The sequence below is a fragment of the Nelumbo lutea genome, chromosome 3, assembly GCF_056320005.1.
Source record: "Nelumbo lutea isolate HS-2025 chromosome 3, American lotus-T2T, whole genome shotgun sequence".
Classification (NCBI taxonomy): Eukaryota; Viridiplantae; Streptophyta; class Magnoliopsida; order Proteales; family Nelumbonaceae; genus Nelumbo; species Nelumbo lutea.
In genome coordinates this window covers 58,594,854-58,616,097 of record NC_142686.1, presented here as the reverse complement: position 1 = coordinate 58,616,097, position 21,244 = coordinate 58,594,854, and the positions used below count along the sequence as shown (strand labels likewise).

The 21,244-nt window shown below is 37.4% G+C and overlaps 1 protein-coding gene across 1 annotated transcript; it reads left to right on the top strand.

Moving 5' to 3' along the window:
• Positions 1-1,560: 1,560 nt before the first annotated feature.
• ING1 (RING/FYVE/PHD zinc finger superfamily protein) lies at positions 1,561-20,214 on the top strand. The gene is made up of 8 exons (XM_088978853.1): positions 1,561-1,778; positions 2,692-2,763; positions 5,068-5,255; positions 6,175-6,238; positions 6,403-6,502; positions 19,115-19,250; positions 19,331-19,458; positions 19,550-20,214. Exons 1-7 carry the CDS (start codon positions 1,751-1,753, stop codon positions 19,439-19,441), a joined length of 699 nt encoding a protein of 232 aa, XP_088834979.1. The 5' UTR covers positions 1,561-1,750; the 3' UTR covers positions 19,442-19,458; positions 19,550-20,214.
• Positions 20,215-21,244: the final 1,030 nt, after the last annotated feature.

Genomic DNA, 21,244 nt, shown 5'->3' with positions numbered 1-21,244 from the left:
ATATAATGAATGCATAATATTAGAGATGTAGCCAATATTTTTATTTTTTATAAATATATAACATTAGATATGCGCCCAAAATTTTCTTTGTTTTTTTATGATTCTTTGTATTTTCTATTTTTAAAAATTTTATTATTTGACTATGACATCATTTCATTTCTTGGTAGATTTTAAATTTGGTATTCCATTTTCATCATTAATAAAAATACTTCTTACATTTCATACTTATTTATTTTAATTTTTTATTATTTAATTATGTCATTATTTATTAATTCAATTAACCCCAAATGGTCGAATTGCTTGCCCACCACCAGAAGGGAAGAAAATGTTTTTTGTTTTTAAATTACTTTTCAAAATATTTATTTCTATACTATAAAATTAATGTTGTGGATTTAATTACAAGAATTTAATGATGAGAAAAATATATCTCAAATATAGAATTTAATGAGAGAGAATAGGAAAATATTTTTATTTCTAATTGGTTTTAAATTTTACATTCCATTTCCATCATTAATAAAAACATTTCTTATTTATCATACTTATTATTGTTTAATATGTATGTTTAAAATATTCCCATTTTTTTAATTTTTAATTTTTTTTTCATTTTATCTATTTGTGAATTTTATTATTTAATCATGGCAACATGGATTAACCCATTTGACCCGAAATGGTTTAATTTCTTACCACCACCTAGCTGAAAACACTATTTTTTTCTAGGTAGAATTTTAAAGTATAAACTTTTATGTTATTGGAATTATTAATTTATTAAGTATGGATTTTATTAATTTAACTTAATGATGAGAAGAAACAAAAATGACTTAAATATATGATTCAATGAATATGAGTGCAACTTAATAACTTAAATGTTAGATTTAATGAGAAGGAATTGAATGTTTGAATATCTTAAAATTACCTATTTTCTATTCATTTAATATCAATAACCAATTATCCTATTTGCCCTCATTTTTATCAATAAATTTAAATATAGAGGGGTAAATTTTATCATAAAAAAATTTCAGAAATATTTTTGCACTTTAAAGTAGTATAAATAAGTCGATAATACTTTCATATAGAGTAGTTAATATAAAATTAATTTTGGAGTGAATTAATAACATGAACATGCCAAATTAATTGATTTGTTTACTTTAATATTATTAGTCATCTAAATCTTATATTAATATTTAAATTTAACTTTTTACACTTAAATCAAATTTGTCATATAATAAATAGAAGTATAGAACATTGAATTAATACCAAATTAAATGAAGAGATAATTAATAGGCATTTCAATCAATGACAATTTCACAAAAAAATTAATGGCAATTGATATAGTGAAAATTATAAAATGCAGAAAAATTTAGAGGGGTTTGATAGAGTAAAGAGGGTTAATAGGGGTTTGAATTGATTTGGAACTTGGAAGAGCTAAAACCGATTCGGACTCAATTATAATCGGGGCACATCAGACCAGGGTCGTCGGGTCTGCCCGGCCCATCGATAGCCCTAATTGCAAGGCTGATGTTTTTAGAAAATAAATGTTAGTTAGAGGAGGTTTTTGTAATTATGAGATAGTTGGAGGGTACGAGGGGAAGTTTGAACAAGTTTTCCAAAACCAAAAGGTATAAACGGGTGTAGGTCGTAACCATTCATACTTAACCCTGAATCTCTGTTCCTTCTAGGGTTCGGTACTTTGGCGGGAAGACAGAACAGGTTGAAACTATTCAGTTACAGGCGAGGATTTAGAGGTCCTCCGATGTCGTTCATGGAAGATTTTCAAGCCAGTGAGTTCCTTTCATATATCTCTATGGTTATCCTTACGAAGACTGCTTTTTCTGTTTTCAGCCGTCGTCGTCGGAAGGAACCTAATCCATTCGCCATTCGCTATTAATTTCCTCGAATTAAGATGAAAACAATCTTATTGGGACCCTTTTTCACTTAATTCATTAGAAATTCGCTTAATCAAGATAGTCGGAATCATGGCTTTATTAATTTAAAATGTCCTGACACGAGATGGTTGTTTAGGCTAGTAGGTTAGGTTTCTTATGCTTTAGAATGTTATGGATCAAGAGATGCCCATGAAAATGTATGCTCATTTGGCTTGTTTAGGTTAGGTTTATGGTACTTTTGTGATGAGAGGAATGTTTTTAACATCATTGAGATTTATTTCGTTGTTCTTTATATAAAATCCGTGCAGCCGTGGAGGTAGGTGAATGTATATTAGACAAGAAGGTGGTTAGCTGATTTGGCCTGAAGTCGAGTTTTGAAACGGAGGTCTACATTATCAAGTATCAACGCTCAGAGACTTTATCCGGGATACTAGAATTGTTGAGTCGAACGAGGCCAAGGAAGAAAATAAATGAATAAATGGATGACTTTGTATCAGATACTGCAGCCATTTGATTATGAATTGAAATTAACTAATTGGACAAGAAATCCGAGGAAATAAAAATGAAATTTCTGAAATAGCTTATTAGGAGTTTGCTTTGGGTGGATAAATGGTGTCTGTCTGTTCATTTTTTATGGGAATTTGAGGGAGGCTTCCTGACGTGTGTTGCTTTTTTCTTTAAAAATCTTGATGGATCATATACTCTTAGTTATTGTGTCTTGAAATGAATGATGGTTTCAAGTTACTGTGATATGATGTGGCTCTCTGGAATTTGATTGTTGTTATTTATTAGTTTATATTTTGTTCAGGCCTAGAGTCACTGCCAACTATGCTGCAACGCCAATATTCATTGATGCGTAATTTAGATAAAAGCTTACAAGGTATGTTTTGTATCGACTGTACTATGAATCACTATTTTATCGTTTTCACTCTTAATTTTATTTAATATACTTCTTACTAAAGGAAAATATTATTTATGTTAATCTTTAAGAGTTTGGAAAGAAAGAAAAAAAAAGTCATATTTAGAAGATTTTGAAATATTTGGTTTCTACTTCTGTTAACTTGGGTTTCCTCTCTAATGTGCACCTTAGTAAATCCAAAGTCCATTAATGTAAGCCTCCAGCAATTTTCCCAGCTCAAGTGGGGCTGATTTTCTGAGTGGGAGATTTTCTCAGAAAAATTGGGTTCAACCCAAGCCTAGCTTGGGTTGGCATAAAAAATGGCTTTTCAGGTCCAGGCCCAGCCCAAAGCCCGAAAGTACAGGCCCAACCTGTAAATCTGGCATCACTTTATGCATGGTTTCATATTTATATGTTTGTTTATAGTTTATTTTTCTTATTGTTAACAAATTAGTATTTTTTTTAATGTGTTCAAAAGAATATTTACAAGTACAATATGTAAGGCATCCCTTAAATATGCAGTATTTTAAACTATCTACCTTGAGTTACAATCTTTCACAGTTAGCTCCCCAGTGGAAACACCCCCCATAAATAACTTAGCCGTATTTACCTACTAGCACATTTAGCTTTCCAATGAAACGTTACATTTAGTTCAGCTGTCAATTTTCTGATTTCCACATTAGATATCTATATTTCCATGTTCTCACTGTATTATTTCTAAACAAGCCTACCACTACTTTGGAGTCAGCCACCATAATATTCTGTAAATAAGGTTTTGATTCCGTTTTAGTCCTTGTAGAACCACCAAAAGTTCTGCCCTTGTGGGGTCTTTATGTCAAATCCGACTTAGGCTGAAGTTTCTAAACTGAAAGACTTATTGCTTTGTCTTTTTTGATGAATTTATTGCTCTATTGCTTTGTCTTTTAGTCAGTAAAATAATTGAATAATACAATTTTAAAGGGTATGGTGGTCTACCCAATTTCCATTTCAGCCATTAAGGAGCCACTACCTCCTTAAAAACTTTATTCGCGTGATAAGCTTTTCAGATGAGCATCTTCAGCTGTTATCAAATGGCCCCTTTGAAAAAGAGCAACTGTAGCTCCATTAAAGCTCCTAACAACTCCCCCAAACCTAGAGTTCCCAGGATTCCTCAATCTGTGAATGTCAAAATTCTTCTTGACAACCAATTGCTCTGTAATGTATCAATATTTTATTTTAATGAATGTTTTTCTTTATCTTTCAAAAAAAATCTTGATAAAAATAGGAAGCATCCACAAATGGGTACTCTTTTCCTCATTGTAGAAGATGTAGCAGTTTGCATCAGTACTTCATTAGTTTGGCTCTTGTCTTTAAATATCCTTGCATTTTGTTCTTACAAACTGTCCATATGATAGTGGCTCTTGTACATCCCCACAAAATTTTACTCATTTTCTTTGGTAGAGAAAAATGAAGTTTGGTATAAGCTTTCCAAATCCACTAGGGGATTCCACTTGCAACCAAATAGTAGAAAGAAAAAAAAAATCCCAAATACTAGAAACAGACAAACAAGAGATTAATAAGAGAACAAATACACCAAGTATAGGAATTTGAAGAAAGAAGCATATATAAGAGAACAAACCTGAGTCACTAGCTGTCCATATTGCGCAGTCGCTATGAGAGAAAGCACACAATCCCTTAACTGGTAAACCATCCCCCAACCCAAAAGTCAAGGTTCTAAGATAATCCCTGATATAAACACAATGAGATAACAATGCCTCTTTATTGGAGATCAAGGAGAAGAGACATTGAGGAACCTGAATTACTGGTTCTCCAAATTTTGCAATCACTATGAGTGGCATCTAGAGAGAAAGCACACAGAGAAGTCAACAAGGGAACAGACAATAGAGATATTGTTTCCCCTTAACCCTCCTAAAATCAAGGTTCCAAGATAACTCGTGATTACTCATAGAAATACAATGATATACCAATGCCTCTCTATCGGAGGTTAAGGAGAAGAGGCTAAACTTGTGTCCCACCCATTGGCTGCAAGACCATGTATGCTCTTCATCATAACATGCTATAGCCCGTCTGACTCCACTAAGAATTTCCACAACCACTTCCTCTAAGAGGGCTATATTCCTAAGCATAAGTTTCCCAAGTCCTATACCCCCTTCATTGATTCATCCTTTTATAGTTACCCATGTTTGTTTATATATTTTACTTCTCTCTTCTGCTGGATTAGTTTTTTTTTTTTTTTTTTTTTTTTTTTTTTTGAGGAAAACTGTGTTTTCTTGCTAATGTGAATAGAGATCCAGCGGCAAAATGAACAACGGTGTGAACAAGAAATAGAGGATATCAAGCGGGGAGTTAAGTCTGGTAATATCACACCAGATGCCTCACTTATCAGATTTTCAGATTATGCTCTTGAAGAACAGAAGCACTGCATTAGGATTGCTGATGAAAAGGTTGCCTTGGCCATCCAGGCCTATGATTTGGTAATTAAAGTTGCTATTCCATGTTTACACGCGTTTGGTTTTCATCTTCATGGTTGTATAATGTGATTCCTTGTTTATCTGTTTTGCCTGAGTCAAATATATATATATATATATATGTATGTTTTAAAACACGGAGGCGTGAGGCATAATTCAGAACGTAAGAGGAAGGAGGATATTATTTTTCTTTATTTTTAATAAAAATCGTTTATATTAAGAAGAATGAAGATGCATAGCACTAGTTGAAGGGGGGGGGGAGAGGTCTGGGTGCTCCGCCCCGGCCCATTCTCTTTCCTTTTCTTTCTTTTTTTGTTTTCTTTTTTTTCTTCTCTTTCTTTCTTTTTCTTTCCCTTCCCTTTTTTTTATTTTTTCTGGTGGTATTTTGGCTAGGTTGTTTTGGAGTATGCATGGTGCTTCTAGTAGGGGTTTTGTTCTTCTCTAGGTTGCATTGGTAGACATTAACGAAGCTTGGGATGCTTTCTTCCTACCAACTAACAATAAGTTTTGGTTTTGGATGTTGCTTGGAGACTTTGAGCCAAGGATCATGCTCAGGGTGTTGGATTGGCAGGGTTTGCTGTCGTTTTTTTGCTGCTTCTCTTGGCATTGTTTTTCTCATTTTTTTGGGATGTTGTTTGGATATTCATCATGCACATATACTTTCTTGGTTACTAGAGAAAGAATCTTCTATGGCTATTCATTTTTTATCAATGCATGCATACATTCATCTACTAACAGCATTTTCTATATCTACTTTAAGTTTGTCAGGCACCTGGTTGTGTCAGGTGCCTGACACAATCATTGGACTCAACAGGAAATTTTAAATATTAATTTTCTGCTAAAGTTGTTTCTAAAGATTGTATAATTCTAAATTAACCATTTCTTTTGTCTTCTTTGGTGGCAATAATTTGCAATCTTGCCATAGGTGGATGCACACATTCAACAACTTGATCAATATTTGAAGAGATTTGATGAAGAACTTCGACGAGGTACTTCCTGCATTTAGCTTGGTAGATTCTCATCAAGTTGCATACTTAATCAGTGTTATGCCTGGCTGAATGTTTCTTTGGATAAAGAACAAGTCTAGGTTGTTTACATAGATTTATTCCCATGATCCTTTTCTCCTTGTGTTATGGCAATTTGGCTCTTACAGAAAGGGATCTAGCTTCTGCTGGTGGGGTAACTGCTCCAAACCTCGATATTAGTGTGAAATCTGGAAGGGGAAGTGAAAGTAGCAAAAGGGGGCGTAAAAAGTATTTACCTATCTCTACTTTACTGTTTAACTGTTTTACATCATTACTGATTGTTTAAATAGGTCAGTTATGTTATAGCTTCTTAATCCTTTGTTCAACTTACAGTTCTTGTCATCCTTTTGGGAACACATCTCAGAAGATTAGGAGTAATCCATAGAAGATCTTGAAATTAAAATTGCATGTTTGTGTTCATTATCAAGTTATTTGACTAGATCTGGAAGTAGGTTTGAAACTGTTTGTTGTCATATTAGGTAAGCTTATTTTTATGAATATAAAACAACCATGAAGACAACCATCTTTAGAATTGGCAATAACAATGTTGTCCAAAACATATTGCTATTAAGGGATTTCTTTTCTCTCAATGCTCTGTGAATGAAAAGAAACTTGTGTATCCATAATCCACTGGCCATATTTTCTCTTGATTTTTCATTATGGAGGTGGTTGGTAAGTTCATTAGATAAACTCTCTGCTCAGTTAAGGCTTTCAGGATCAAGCCTGGTTAGTCATTTTGTAAACTGAGAGCCAAAAGTGGAGTTAGAGGCTTGGGCATCATTTGTCTAACAAACTTAAATAAAATTGAGTGCTGGTTTTTTCTTGTCACCTTTGGTTGTAAAGAGGAGGCAGATGAGGTTCTGAGTTGGGAATCAAAAGATGGTTCGAGACCTACCTTTGGATCGTTGAAACCCTTTTGTTGGATCCTTAAGCAATATCAGTGGAAACCAGCTGGTTTGGATAGATGTTTATGGTATTTTGCTTCATGTGGTGCTTACAGACTTTGAAATTGATTGATTGGAAATGCGTGTGGTGTATTTAGAAAGATAGATCACCATACTAGGACATGGAAAAATTTGGTGGCAGAGAGAATTATTGTTGAGGTGTAGAGAAGATGGGCCGAATGGCCCATAGGTTGTTTATTCTTTCTTGTTATTTATGTTTTTCTGTAATGGGCCTTATTCTGGGCCCATCTTGTCTATATTAAGTTCTTTGTAAATTCTTGCCCAACTAAGGGCCTCCTTGTAATTATTCAAATATATCTTAATAAAATAGTGTTAGGGTGCTGAGAGAGAGTAGGTTCGAAACTCTCATTCTTAGACCCTCATTGCCGAACTCTCAACTCTTCAATTTTCTTCATGGTATTAGAGCATACCCGAACTTCAATATTCTAGGGCTGGAAGCTTAGGCTTGTATTGCCTGATTCTTGGAGGTCATTGGAAGTGCCCAAGACTAGAATCTCTTGGAGAAGTGGTTCGGTGGCCAGGAAGAATCAGAGGAAAAAAAAAGGGAAGGGGAACAACTCGGTTCTGTTTTGAAGCTCGAACTGTAAGTTGTGCTCAGTTTTTTGATTGTTCTGTATTACTTTCAACTGTGTTTGGACTGTTGAAGTGTCCGAAAATCTCTGGTTGTTCTGTATTACTCTCGGCTGTGTTTGGACTGTTGAAGTGTCCGAAAACTCTGGTCGTTCTGTATTACCTTCGGCTGCCATTGAATCTGGTTTAACCCAGAAATTTATGGGCTGTTTTTCACTCCTTCTTGGACTGTCAAAACTGCCGAAACATCCTTGTAACAAGGCTGTGGATTGTTACTTATATTTGGCTGTTTTTGGGGGCTGTACGAACTGTTCTTGAGGCCTTTTTTTTCTCTTTTTGACAGTGGGGTTGTCTCTATTGCCCACACTGTGTTTGTAAAAAGGGCTATTTCAGCAATACCAAGTGGTATTTACCTTGAAGTCCAGATTTGAATAGGTACTTCGGCTGAGTGCCTAGAAGTTTCTGTTTACTTCTTGAAGGCTGAACTTTGTGTATTGCCTTCTTGTGGTTGGCTGAACTCAGTGTGTTGCCTTCTTGTGGTCGGTTGAACTCAGTGTGTTGCCTTCTTGTGGTCGGCTGAACTCTGTTTTGCTTGTAGAAGTCATCTGAAATCATATTTGGAGTGTTTACATGATGTACTCAGAGTTTGAAAACAAAAGTGGTGCTGAATATGGACTGGTTCAGGGGACTCCGAGTGATTCCTTATTGATTGTGACCACAGTTAAACTAGATGGAACTAATTATCTAGCATGGTCACAATCAGTAAAGGTTCATGTATGTAGTAGGGGAAAGTGGGGGTTCATTTCCGGGAGTAAGAAGGCTCCCCCAGAAGATGATCCATCCTACGAGAAGTGGATGCAAGAAAATTACACTGTCATTGGGTGGCTTGTGAACTCAATGCAACCACAAATCAGCCAACACTACCTATGGATGAATTCAACAAAAGAAATTTGGGGCAGTGTTGCAGAAATCTATTCCCAAAAACTCAATGTGGCCCGGGCATATAAATTGAGAAGTGATGTAAAGAATTTAAGGCAAGGGGAGAAACCTCTTGTTGTATATTTCTCAACCCTAAAGTCTCTGGCAAGAGATTGACCTAATAGAAGCTGTAACTTGGGACACCACCAATGATGCAGAGACCTACAGAAAATTGGTTGAAAGGAATAGGGTATTTGAGTTCTTAATTGGACTAAACCCAGAATATGATATCACAAAACAAAATATTCTTTCCAAGGAGTGTGTCTCTTTGTCACAAGCTTATGCATTGGTGAGTAGTGAAGAGAGTAGAAGGGCTGTCCAGGTTTAAGGGGCTGATATTAATGATCGCTTTGCTAATATGGGGATTAAACCTAAAGGGAATGCTCGAACTTCTGGTGGCATAGGAAAGAAAGAAGTTATATGTGAGTACTGCAAGAAACCGAAGTACACCAAAGACGAGTGCTGAAATTACATCCTAATCTTGTTCCCATTTGGTTTCAGAAAAAACATGATAGTAAAAGATCAAGAAGTGCAAATGTAGCTGCCGGGCCAGATAGTGAAGAGATGTCTGCTTCTGCAGAGTTGGCAGCCATGAGAGCAGAATATGAAAAGTTTGGGAAGATGATCAGTCAGCTGAGTGATGTGACCTCTCCTTCCAACCCTTCAGGAAATTCTGCCGCTTCAGCATTTGCTCATTCAGGTATAAGGGCTTCTGCCAATCATGCTACCACTTCAGGTAATCTCAAAATCCCTTGGATTATTGACTCAGGAGCTTCTGACCATATGACCAATCTGTCTGCCTTGTTTGTTTCATATGACTTGTTTCCTGGACGTGATAAAATCACTTTAGCTGATGGTTCACTTGCCCCTATTTCTGGTAAGGGAACCATCAAGGCTACGGATTCCTTGTTCCTACCTTCTGCCCTCCATGTACCTAAACTAAATACAAATCTATTGTCTGTGAGTAGTTTAACCAAGTCACTAAACTGTTGTGCAACATTTTTTCCTTCCTACTGTGTTTTTCAGGATTTGGAGTCTCATAAGGTGATTGGGAGTGGCCATGAGGTGAACGGAATATACCTGTTTGATACTCCGGGACAATGCACTGATCATCTTGGGAATGTTGCTCTCGGATCTCTCTTCAGAGTCTGTTAGTCGGATTATGTTGTGTTATCGTCGTTTTGGTCATCTGTCTTTTTTTGCCTTGAGTCATCTATTTCCTGAATTGTTTAAGGGAATTAGTTTGTCCAGTCTTCATTGCGAGTCTTGTGAATTGTCAAAGCATTGTAGAAGCAATTATCCTTTGAGCAATAAAATATATTTTCCTTTTAATATTGTGCATTCTGATGTGTGGGGGCCTTACCACTTACCCTCCATGGGTGGCTACAAATATTTTATCCTGTTTATTGATGACTTTTCTCGGTTCACTTGGATATTCCTGATGAAATCTCGTGATGAAGTTCTAAAACTTGTAAGACAATTCCATGAATTTATTCTAACCCAGTTTGATACCAGGATTAAAATCTTCAGATCGGACAATGCAAAAGAATACTTTGAGAAAAACCTATCCTGCTATCTCTTTGACATGGGGGTTATTCATCAAAGCTCATGTGCTAGGACCCTAGAACAGAATGGGGTTGCTGAGAGGAAAAATAGGCATATTGTTGAAGTTGCAAGAAGTATCTTATTTGCCTCACAGGTTCCTACCAGGTTTTGGGGTGATGCTGTTCTTACTGCTACCTACCTTATAAACCGTATGCCATCCAGGGTTTTGGGGTTTAAGTCTCCCTTCAATCTTCTTCATCCGGACAAGGACCTTTTTCCTATCCCTATTCGTGTCTTTGGCTGCACCTGGTATGTACATGTTCCAAGTGTCCAAAGGTATAAATTTGAACCCAAAGCTCAAAAGTGTATATTCCTTGGTTATTCCCCCACACAGAAGGGTTATTGTTGTTTTGATCCAAAGTCTAGCAATCGGTATGTTTCAATGGATGTCACCTTTGATGAGTTTTCCCCCTTTTATGGTTCCTCTCCAGAAGGACATTGTCCACAGGGGGAGGATTTGTCACAGGTATTTGCTCTTCCTCTTCCCGTCCCTGTTGAGTCTCTTGATGTGTCTGCTTCTCCTTCAAATGTATCAAGGGTGGTGTTGGAAAACGTGGGGTTACTGGTTCAGATCTGAAAATAGAATTGTATATATTCCTAGGATTGTGGAAGGATTGATTTAGAAATTTTTTCTTTCTATTTCTTTCTTTCTATTTTTGTACTTTCTATTTTCTCTTCTTTCTATTTTTTCTTCTTTCTATTTTCTTTTCTTTCTATTTATTGCAGTAACTTACTGTATAAATATGCCAATTGGCAATAGAATGAAACATATCAGTATTCTACCATTTCAAAACATGGTATCAGAGCTCTAGGTTTGTCAACCTTGAGATTTTTTTTCGGCCTTCATTGCTAGTTTTTTGTGTTTTTCTCTTCTGGCCTTCAGTGTTGATCTGTAACCAGAAGTGTTCATTTATTCTCCTTTCCTGCTGACCTTATTTTTTCCTCCATTAACAATGTCCGACATGATTGCAACAAGTGCTCCCGTCCAAATCGATGAAGGAGCAACAAATTCTCATCCTCACACTGGTGATTTGCAGAATATTCAGGCAACATATAGACTGAATGGCCAGAATTACTTGAAGTGGTCACAACTAGTGCGTACCTATTTGAAGGGAAATGGAAAAATTAGTCACCTCCTTGGAACAAGACCAAGGTTGTGCGAGCCAAATTTTGATGCTTGGGACGAAGAGGACTTCATGATTATGTCATGGTTGTAGAGTTCAATGACACCTGAGATCAGTGATACTTGTATGTTTCTTCCCTCTGCAAAGGCTATTTGGGATGCTGTAAGACAAACCTATTCCAAAGCCCATGGCGCTGCTCGTGTCTATGAGGTCAAAGTGAAGACTGTGGCGGCCAAACAAGGGAGCAGGAGTGTTACAGAGTATGCAAATCTGCTGCAAAATTTATGGCATGAGCTTGATCATTATCGGGTTCTTGAGACAAAGTGCGCAGATGATGCTGTGATCTTGAAGAATTTTATTGAAAGAGATAGGGTGTATGATTTTTTGGTCGGACTGAATGCTGAATTTGATCAGGTCCGAATACAAATTCTTGGCAAAGAAGAAGTGCCTCCATTGAATGAAGTCATAGCCCTTGTCAGAGCTGAGGAAAGCTGTCGTGGAATCATGCTTGAGCCTAAAGATCCCGAAGGCACAGCTATGGTGGCAAGGGGAGGAAGTTACAGTGGTTCAAAGGGTGAGAACAATCACAACTTGGCTCGTGACACAACCACCTGTGACTCTAACGATAACCTCTGGTGCAGCTATTGCAAGAAGCCTAGACACACGAAAGATCGGTGCTGGAAACTTCATGGGAAACCTCCCACATCCAGTAAGGAATGGGGAAATCGAGGAGTTTCAAAAGGAGTTCAACAGGCCTATAATGTCTCAATAACCCCGCAGCAAGAACACTCAAGTCAGGGACCATTTAATGATGAAGAAATTGAAAGGCTAAGGTGCTTCCTGAAATCCTTGAAACTAGGAAGTGGTTCTACCTCTCTTGCTCTCTCAGGTGAGTCTTTATCTCTAGGATTACATGCCTCGGCTAGTGTTTTTCCATGGATTCTTGATTCTGGAGCTACTGACCACATGACACCCTCTTCACTACATTTTCTCACCTATACACCATGTTCTAGTAATAGAAAAATTTTTGTTGTTGATGGTTCTTTAACCACAGTGGCAAGGATTGGGAATATTCAAATTACTCCATCCCTATTACTTAAAAATGTGCTTCATGTTCCTAAGTTATCCACTAGCCTTATCTTTATACATAAACTCACCTAGGATGTGAACTGCAATGTTGTGTTCTTCCCTTCTTATTGTGTATTTCAGGACCAGGTTTCGGGGAAGAAGATTGGACTTGCTAAGGAAAGAGATGGACTCTACTACCTTGAAGCAACCAACAAATCATCTCACACTGTTATGCATGTCACACATGAGTCATTCTTATCTACCTCCAATAAAGATTTAATTTGGCATCATCATTTCCGTTTTGGTCATCCTTCATTTCCTATTTTAAAAACAATTCTTCCTTCCTTGTTTAAAGGAATTGATGTCGAAACCTTTCATTGTGATGTTTGTGAACTTGCTAAGCACAAAAGGGTTTCTTTCCCAATCAGCAATAAAAGATCTTCAACTCCTTTTTATTTGATTCATTCGGATATATGGGGCCCTTATCAAATTCCCAACATTACTGGTTCCAGATGGTTTGTCACCTTTATTGATGATTGCACTAGGGTTACATGGATTTTTCTTCTTAAGTCTAAATCTGATGTGGGTACAATTCTTTCCAACTTTCATAACATGGTCCAAACTCAGTTTGGTGTGAGAATTAAAAGGTTTCGATCTGATTATGCTACAAATTATTTTAGTCAGAATTTGTCCCCATTTTTTCAGAAAAAAGGCATTGTGCATGAATCCTCCTGTGTTAACACTCCCCAACAGAATGGGGTAGCTGAGAGAAAAAATGGCCATCTTTTGCAAACCACCCGAGCCTTTCTCTTTCAAAATCAGGTGCCAAAACAACATTGGGGGGAAGCTGTCCTTACTTCTGCCTACACCATAAATAGACTACCATATAAAATTCTTGACAACCGAAGCCCAATACAAGTCCTTTCTCAATTTTACCCTGATATTCGAGCCTCAAATAATCTCACACCAAGAATTTTTGGCTGGCCTTTGTTCATGTCCATAATAAGGGAAAATTAGACCCACAAGCAATCAGGTGTTTTCTTGGGATATTCCCCAACTCAGAAAGGTTATAAATGTTATCATTCAGCCACCGGAAAATTCTACACCTCCATCGATGTCACATTTGAGGAAGGAAAATCTTTTTTCACTCAACCTTATCTTCAGGGGGAGCCCTCATTAATGGAAGATAAGGCCTCGGATCTACTCTCCCTAGATGTATTTCCCTCCTCACAGACATTCAATCGTCAAGAATCACATCCCTCTGAGTCACATTCCTTTGAGCCCCACATTCCTGAGTCTCAACAAGAGTCAAACAACCCGACCATTGAACCAAATTTGGACACTGTTAACCCCACGAATGATGTGCATGGTAATGTGAGATATATGTAGGTTTACTCTAGGAGGAAAAATCCATATCCTCAACATGTGCAAGTCCAAGATTCAACTCCTAATCCTAGAACTGAGGGATACTCAGAACCTGAACCTACACCTTCACAGTCTGAGTATGAGTATGACCTACCTATTGCACTGAGAAAGGAACCAGAGAATGTACCAAACGCCCATTGTACCATTTAGCCAAATATGTATCATTCCAAAGATTCTCTAAATCCCATAAAAGTTTTCTAGCCAGCCTTAACACCATTCCAATTCCTAATACTCTAGCCGAGGCACTTTCTAATAAGGAGTGGAGAAAAGCCATGAGAGTTGAAATGGAGGCATTAGAAAAAAACAACACATGGGAAGTTGTGGATCTACCAAGAAATAAGAAGACGGTAGGTTGTAAATGGGTGTTCACAATTAAGTACAAATCTGATGGGTCATTAGAAAGGTACAAAGCACGCCTAGTAGCCAAGGGATATACACAGACTTATGGGGTAGATTATTAGGAGACTTTTGCCCCAATAGCTAAAATGAATACAGTAAGGGTGTTACTGTCGTTGGCTGCTAACTATAATTGGGATTTGCAATAGTTTGATGTAAAAGATGCGTTTCTCCATGGTGATCTAGAAGAGGAGATATACATGGACATTCCACCGGGTTTTGGAGAAGGCATTAAAGGGAACAAAGTTTGTCGGTTGAAGAAAGCATTATACGGTTTCAAACAATCTCCGAGAGCATGGTTTGGCAGGTTTACGAAGGTAATGCTGAGTACAGGTTACAAGCAAAGTCAAGGTGACCACACATTGTTTATCAAACACACAGCCTCAGGGGGAGTTACTGCACTATTAATCTATGTGGATGATATAATCGTTACTGAGAATGATAAAAAGGAGAAGGAAGCATTGAAAAACTACCTTGCCAGAGAATTTGAGATAAAAGACTTGGGGAGACTAAAGTATTTTCTCGGAATTGAAGTTGCACATTCTAAACAAGGCATCTTTATCTCTTAACAAAAGTATGTTGTTGATCTTTTGAGAGAAACAGGAAATATGGCATGTAAACCAGCTTCCACGCCCATAGATTCCAATCATAAACTTGGAGAAGCCAACGAGAATGCAAGTGTAGACAAGGAGATGTTCCAAAGACTAGTTGGAAAACTCATTTATCTTGCACATACACGACCGGATATTGCATATGCTATAAGTGTAACAAGTCAGTTTATGCATAATCCTAAAGAAGTTCATCTGCAGGCTGCTCATCGAATTCTGCACTATTTGAAAGCCATTCCAGGAAAAGGAATTTTATTAAGAAGAAATGGAGGACTGGCTCTTGAAGCATATACAAATGCCGATTATGCAGGATCTCCAGTAGATAGACGGTCCACTTCTGGTTATTGTACCTTCTTAGGAGGAAACTTAATCACTTGGAGGAGTAAGAAGCAAAATGTAGTGGCTAAGTCAAGTGCAGAGGCAGAATTCAGGGCTATGGCACAAGGAGTGTGTGAATTACTCTGGTTGAAGATAATTTTAGAAGACCTGAAGATTCCACAAGAAGAGCCTATGAAACTATATTGTGACAACAAGTCAGCCATCAATATTGCTCACAATCCTGTTCAACATGACAGGACGAAGCACATCGAAATTGACCGACACTTTATAAAAGAGAAACTGGACAACAAGTTGATTTGCACTCCCTATGTGTCTACAAAAGGACAACTGGCCGATGTACTTACTAAAGGGCTCAATAGTACAAACTTTCGGAGAATTATAGCCAAGCTGGGAATGGAGGATCTCTATTCACCAGCTTGAGGGGGAGTGTTGGAAAACGTGGGGTTATTGGTTTAGATATGAAAATAGAATTGTATATATTCCTAGGATTGTGGAAGGATTGATTTAAAAAGTTTTTCTTTCTATTTCTTTCTTTCTATTTTTGTACTTTCTATTTTCTCTTCTTTCTATTTTTTCTTCTTTCTATTTTCTTTTCTTTCTATTTATTGCAGCAGCTTGATGTATAAATATGCCAATTGGCAATAGAATGAAACATATCAGTATTCTACCATTTCAAAACAGGTGGATCAGTCGTTCCATTCTCCTTGTCCTAGTACTCTACCTCCTCGTCCCATCCTCAATCCCAAGGTGTATCAAAGGCAAAGATCCAGAAATGTGCAGGTTGTTTCTCCTACAACACATGAGCCTTATACACTTCCAATCACAGAAGAGACAAAAGGTACTGTTTCAGCACTTTTGGAGTCATCTTTCCCTGACCTTGATATTTCCATTGCTGTTAGGAAAGGAAAACGGAAGTGCACTGCACACTGCATTTCCAAGCACCTTTCTTACAGTTTGCTTTCACCTTCATACTTTGCCTATCTCTCTTCTGTTGCTTCTCATTCTATTCCCAGGTCTGTGTCAGAAGCTCTTAAGATTCCAGAATGGAGGGATGCTATGAGATCTGAAATCGATGCCCTACACAAGAATGACAAATGGAAGGTGGTGGATTTTCCTGAAGGGAAGGATCCAGTCGGTTGCAAGTGGGTCTTTACTATCAAATACCGAGTTGATGGCACCATTGAAAGGTAAAAGGCCAGGCTGGTTGCAAAAGGCTATACACAGACATATGAGATTGACTATTTGGAGACCTTTGGACCTGTTGCCAAGATGACATCTGTGAGGGTTCTTCTATCTTTAGCTGCTCACTTTGACTGGCCCCTTTATCAATTGGATGTGAAGAATGCATTTCTGAATGGTGAATTACATGATGAGGTTTATATGTCTCTTCCTCTAGGGATGTATGGAACTGATATGAAAAGGAAGGTATGCAGGCTGAAGAAATATCTTTATGGACTAAAACAGTCCCCTAGAGCATGGTTTGAGAGATTTAGAACAACACTTGTTAACTTTGGTTATGTGCAGACACAGTCCGATCATACTCTTTTTGTGAAGAGGAGTGGACCTCTAGTAGTATACCTCATTGCGTATGTAGATGATATTGTAGTGACTGGTAATGATGTTTCAAGAATTCATGATCTAAAATCTTTTCTCCATATAGAGTTTGAGATTAAAGATTTGTGGGAATCATTGGCTTGACCCAAGGATGGGATTTTTATCTCCCAAAGGAAGTATGTTCTTGACTTGCTCTTTGAAACTGGAAAGACAGGTGATAGACCAGTTGCTAATCCTATTGATATGAGTCATAAACTCTTAGGAAGGGACGTTGTTAGAAGACAAAGGAATCTTTCAGAGACTTCTTGGGAAACTTTTGTACCTATGCATGATTCGGCCAGATATTGCATATGCAGTCAGTTGCATTAGCCAATTTATGCATGCTCCCCGAGACACTCATATGGCAGCAGCAGAGAGAATCCTATGTTATTTGAAGCGCTCCCCAGGAAAGGGTATTCTGTTTGCCAAGCTTGGTCATATGAAACTTGAAGCCTACACCGATGTTGATTGGGCCAGAAACATTGATGACAGAAGATCTACTTCTGGGTATTGCAGCTTGGTGGCTGGTAATGTTGTTTCTTGGAGAAGCAAGAAACAATCGGTTGTTGCTCGGTCTTCTGCTGAAGCAGAATACAGGGCCATGGCACATGGAGTTTCTGAATTATTATGGCTAAAATCATTGATGGAAGAACTTGGAGTTGAATATGACAAGCCAATGATGTTGTACTATGATAATCAGGCTGTCATCAACATTGCTCACAACCCAGTGCAACATGATAGAACCAAGCATATTGAAGTTGATCGACACTTCATTAGGGAAATGGTCTCTTTGGGTGAAGTGTGTATTCTTTTCATCACATCTGAAGGACAGTTGGCAGATTTTCTCACCAAAGGCATTCCCAAGGCAAAACTTCAGCATGATACCAGCAAGCTTGGCATGATTGACATCTATGCTCAGCTTGAGGGGGAGTGTAGAGAAGATGGGCCGAATGGCCCATAGGTTGTTTATTCTTTCTTGTTATTTATGTTTTTCTGTAATGGGCCTTATTTTGGGCCCATCTTGTCTATGAAATTTTTGCCCAACTAAGGGCCTCCTGTAATTATTCAAATATATCTTAATAAAATGGTGTTAGGGTGCTGAGAGAGAGTAGGTTCGAAACTCTCATTCTCAAACCCTCATTGCCGAACTCTCAAGCTCTCCTCTCTTCAGTTTTCTTCAAGGAGCAATCATTATATCAAATTGCGGACTTGATGAATCTTCTCTATGTGGGTGAATGGTATGGGCTCAGAGTTATTGTAGGTGAAATCCCTCTTAGATGGACAAGGGATGCGGCATCAGGATGTTGAAACAGTTTCAGGGGAGTAGAAGATGAAAAGTTGGGACAATGAAGCTGGTTCAGACTTCAGAGGTTGAAGACAAGGGTATTTTTGGAATTTTATATCTATGTGTTGATGGAAGGTTGGGGATTTTGAATAACCTTGGGGGACACATGGAGGTAGGAGTTGATTCAAGTAAAGATTTGGAGTTTGTTGAGTTGGATGGGGGTAAGAATGTAATAGAAGATTTTGAGTGTGGGTTGTTTGATCGGTATGAATGTGATTGCCCTTTCTGCACCTCAAATTCTGAGACAGCTGATCACCTTTTCTAAACTGCTCTAAATAAGACTCGTTTGGGCTCATATTCTGGGTAACCTTCACCTTATCTGGTTTTTTTCCACATTCTACCTCTGCTTTCTTGGAAAGCTGGCACTTAGAAGGCTTGTCCAGCAATGGGAAGACCCTTTGGTACATGATTTCAGCTGCTATAATGTGGATTATTTGGATAGAAAGGAACAACAGGGTGTTTGAGAACAAGGTTTTTGTAGTTAGTTTGCACTCTGAAATTCTATGAATCTGTGATTTTCATATAGATTGCCATACCAATTATCAGACTTTTATAGTCAAACATTGGGAGTTTTTCCCTCCCATTTTTTTAGAAATACAAATGTACTTTACCTTTTACTTGAAAAAAAGAAAAATAAAAAAGAATTGATGGTTGCGAATTCTGGATGCACAAGTTTTTGTGTGTCCAGTGTATCAATACTTTGAACCATGGCAGTAGTGGCCCTTCAGTTTTGCTTGTCAAGGAGTTCTTAGTGCTTTCTTGTTGTTTTGTTGGAAGATGCATCGTGTACCTTGTTCATGTTCTCTAAATTTCATTGTGTGCAGAACACGCTTAGCATCAGCTGCAGCAGCAGAACCACCAAGTGTGGATTTAGATTTGCCTGTGGATCCAAATGAACCCACATACTGTTCCTGCAACCAAGTTAGCTATGGAGAGATGGTTGCATGTGATAATCCAGATGTGTGTATTTGATTTCTTTGATGATTTTGATTTAGTTGCTGGGAACTTAACCTGATTCTGGCCTTCTTCCCTTTTGACAGTGTAAGATAGAATGGTTTCATTATGGCTGTGTTGGTCTCAAAGAACAACCAAAAGGGAAGTGGTACTGCTCAGACTGTGCAGCGTTACAAAAGCGTCGGAAAGGAAAATGAATAGCACATATGTTGTGGTAAGTTATGGCACAGAATCTTCTTTTCTAACGTTGGCATGTTTGCTTACTAATTCCTTCATATGCTAAAACAAACTTTGTTAATTAAAAGGATGTAGGAGCTCCATTTGCAGATCATGTCTTCCAAGTTCCACAAGGAAATGGAGTTTCTGTTGCTGCTAATCTAGTTCTGGTATTTTTCATATTCTAAGATTTTGTGGAAGGTGGAGGTCCTAAGCTGATTGTGAGAATTAAAGATCATGAGAATAATCTCTGCAGTTTGCAGTATGGCTTCCGCCAATGAATCATGTTCTGGGTGTTTCCTGTATTTGTCATGGGCAGAGTACACCAAGGAACTGAAGATGATCTATGCTGGGTTGGTTTTATAACAAGTTCAGACATTAGCGACAAAAGAGGAAGCCAGACCCCCCCTTTGGATTGTGGTATTAGGATTTCAACTTTCAACAAACCGTCCCTTGTGCAGGGAAGTTAGCATTTTAGGTTTAATGCCAATTTTCAGGCTCCTCACAAGCATTGCGGCATTATCCAGTCCTGGTTTTACTTGGATACCACTCTGACGTCTTTAATTTGCATATTGAGACTGATACTTTGTAGCATTGAGATTTGAGAGTCCAAGCAGAGCTGTTCAAGCCAGAGAAGCCATTTCATGTTTGCCTTGTATAATCTTTAGAATAATGTAATAGCAACAATAAACATATGGGCTACTTGAAGATGTGAATCCTAAGTCTAAACCCAGAGGTTTGTTTGATGACTCCATTTTGAATGTGATTCAGCACTCATGGCCTGAAACCATGTAATTTGGTAGTTTCAATTTAGGAGCGATAAACATTTCCTTTGTGGTTCCAATCTAGGCTTAAATGATTTTCCTTTGGGGGGAATGTGAATTGTTTTTCCTATGGGGGGAATCTAGGCTTAAAACCATTTGGTTTGAAATAGATTGTTTCTCAAAGCAAAAACACAAAATAATATTTCTTGAATTCCTTGTTTCAAAAAAGTTATTTAATATCATATTCCAATAAATATATAATTTATACACTACAAAATTTGTTTTTATTTGAAAAACCATTATTTTAATGGTTTCAGAAACATCATTTTTTGCTTTTTGTTGCTGTAGCAATTTAAAAAGCAAATGAAAACAAAAATATTTATGTTGTAGAACACCCCCTTGGGGGTGTGATTGCTATTCTTGTTGGTACTTCCACAAAATAAAACAAAACTAATTGGTTAAAACATGTTTTCATGTGGTTATTTAATATCATGTTCGATTAGTCCTAATTTTTGAACTGCAAAACTTGTTTTTGTTTTAAAAATATTATTTTGATTAAGGTTCAAAATAAGGTTCAAAATTTTGTCACGTATCGATTGATATGTATCACTTCGGTAGGTTTTCGGCACGGTACATGGTATCAAATCGAGTGTGTCGTATCTTCTTGTCGTATCAAAGCCATATTGTAACTGTATCGAGAAGTCTCGAAGCGTTTTGGCACCGTATCGGCCAATATGGTAGTGCATCGATCAATATAGTATGAATTTACTGTGGTGGAAACGCAAATAAAACTCCTTTCGAAAGAGGGTTTTTAAACCCATTTCAGAAGCCCTCTTTCTTCTCCAAACTCTCCAAAAAGCTTTTTAACCTTTTTAAAGAATCAAATCTTGTAAAAGTTTGCCAAAACATCTATAAATTTGCAAGATTCAATAAGTTTTTCAAGCTTCTTCCTCTTAAGGCTTGTGTTCGAGAGGCTTATGCCTCTTGCATTTTGAACTATGCTTCACGTTTCTAGGTAAT

Coding starts and splice junctions, on each gene's coding strand:
- ING1 (XM_088978853.1), top strand. CDS start 1,751: ATGTCGTTCATGGAAGATTTTCAAGCCA. Junction 5,256..6,174: donor CCATCCAGGCCTATGATTTG/GTAATTAAAGTT, acceptor ATCTTGCCATAG/GTGGATGCACACATTCAACA. Junction 6,503..19,114: donor AGCAAAAGGGGGCGTAAAAA/GTATTTACCTAT, acceptor CATTGTGTGCAG/AACACGCTTAGCATCAGCTG.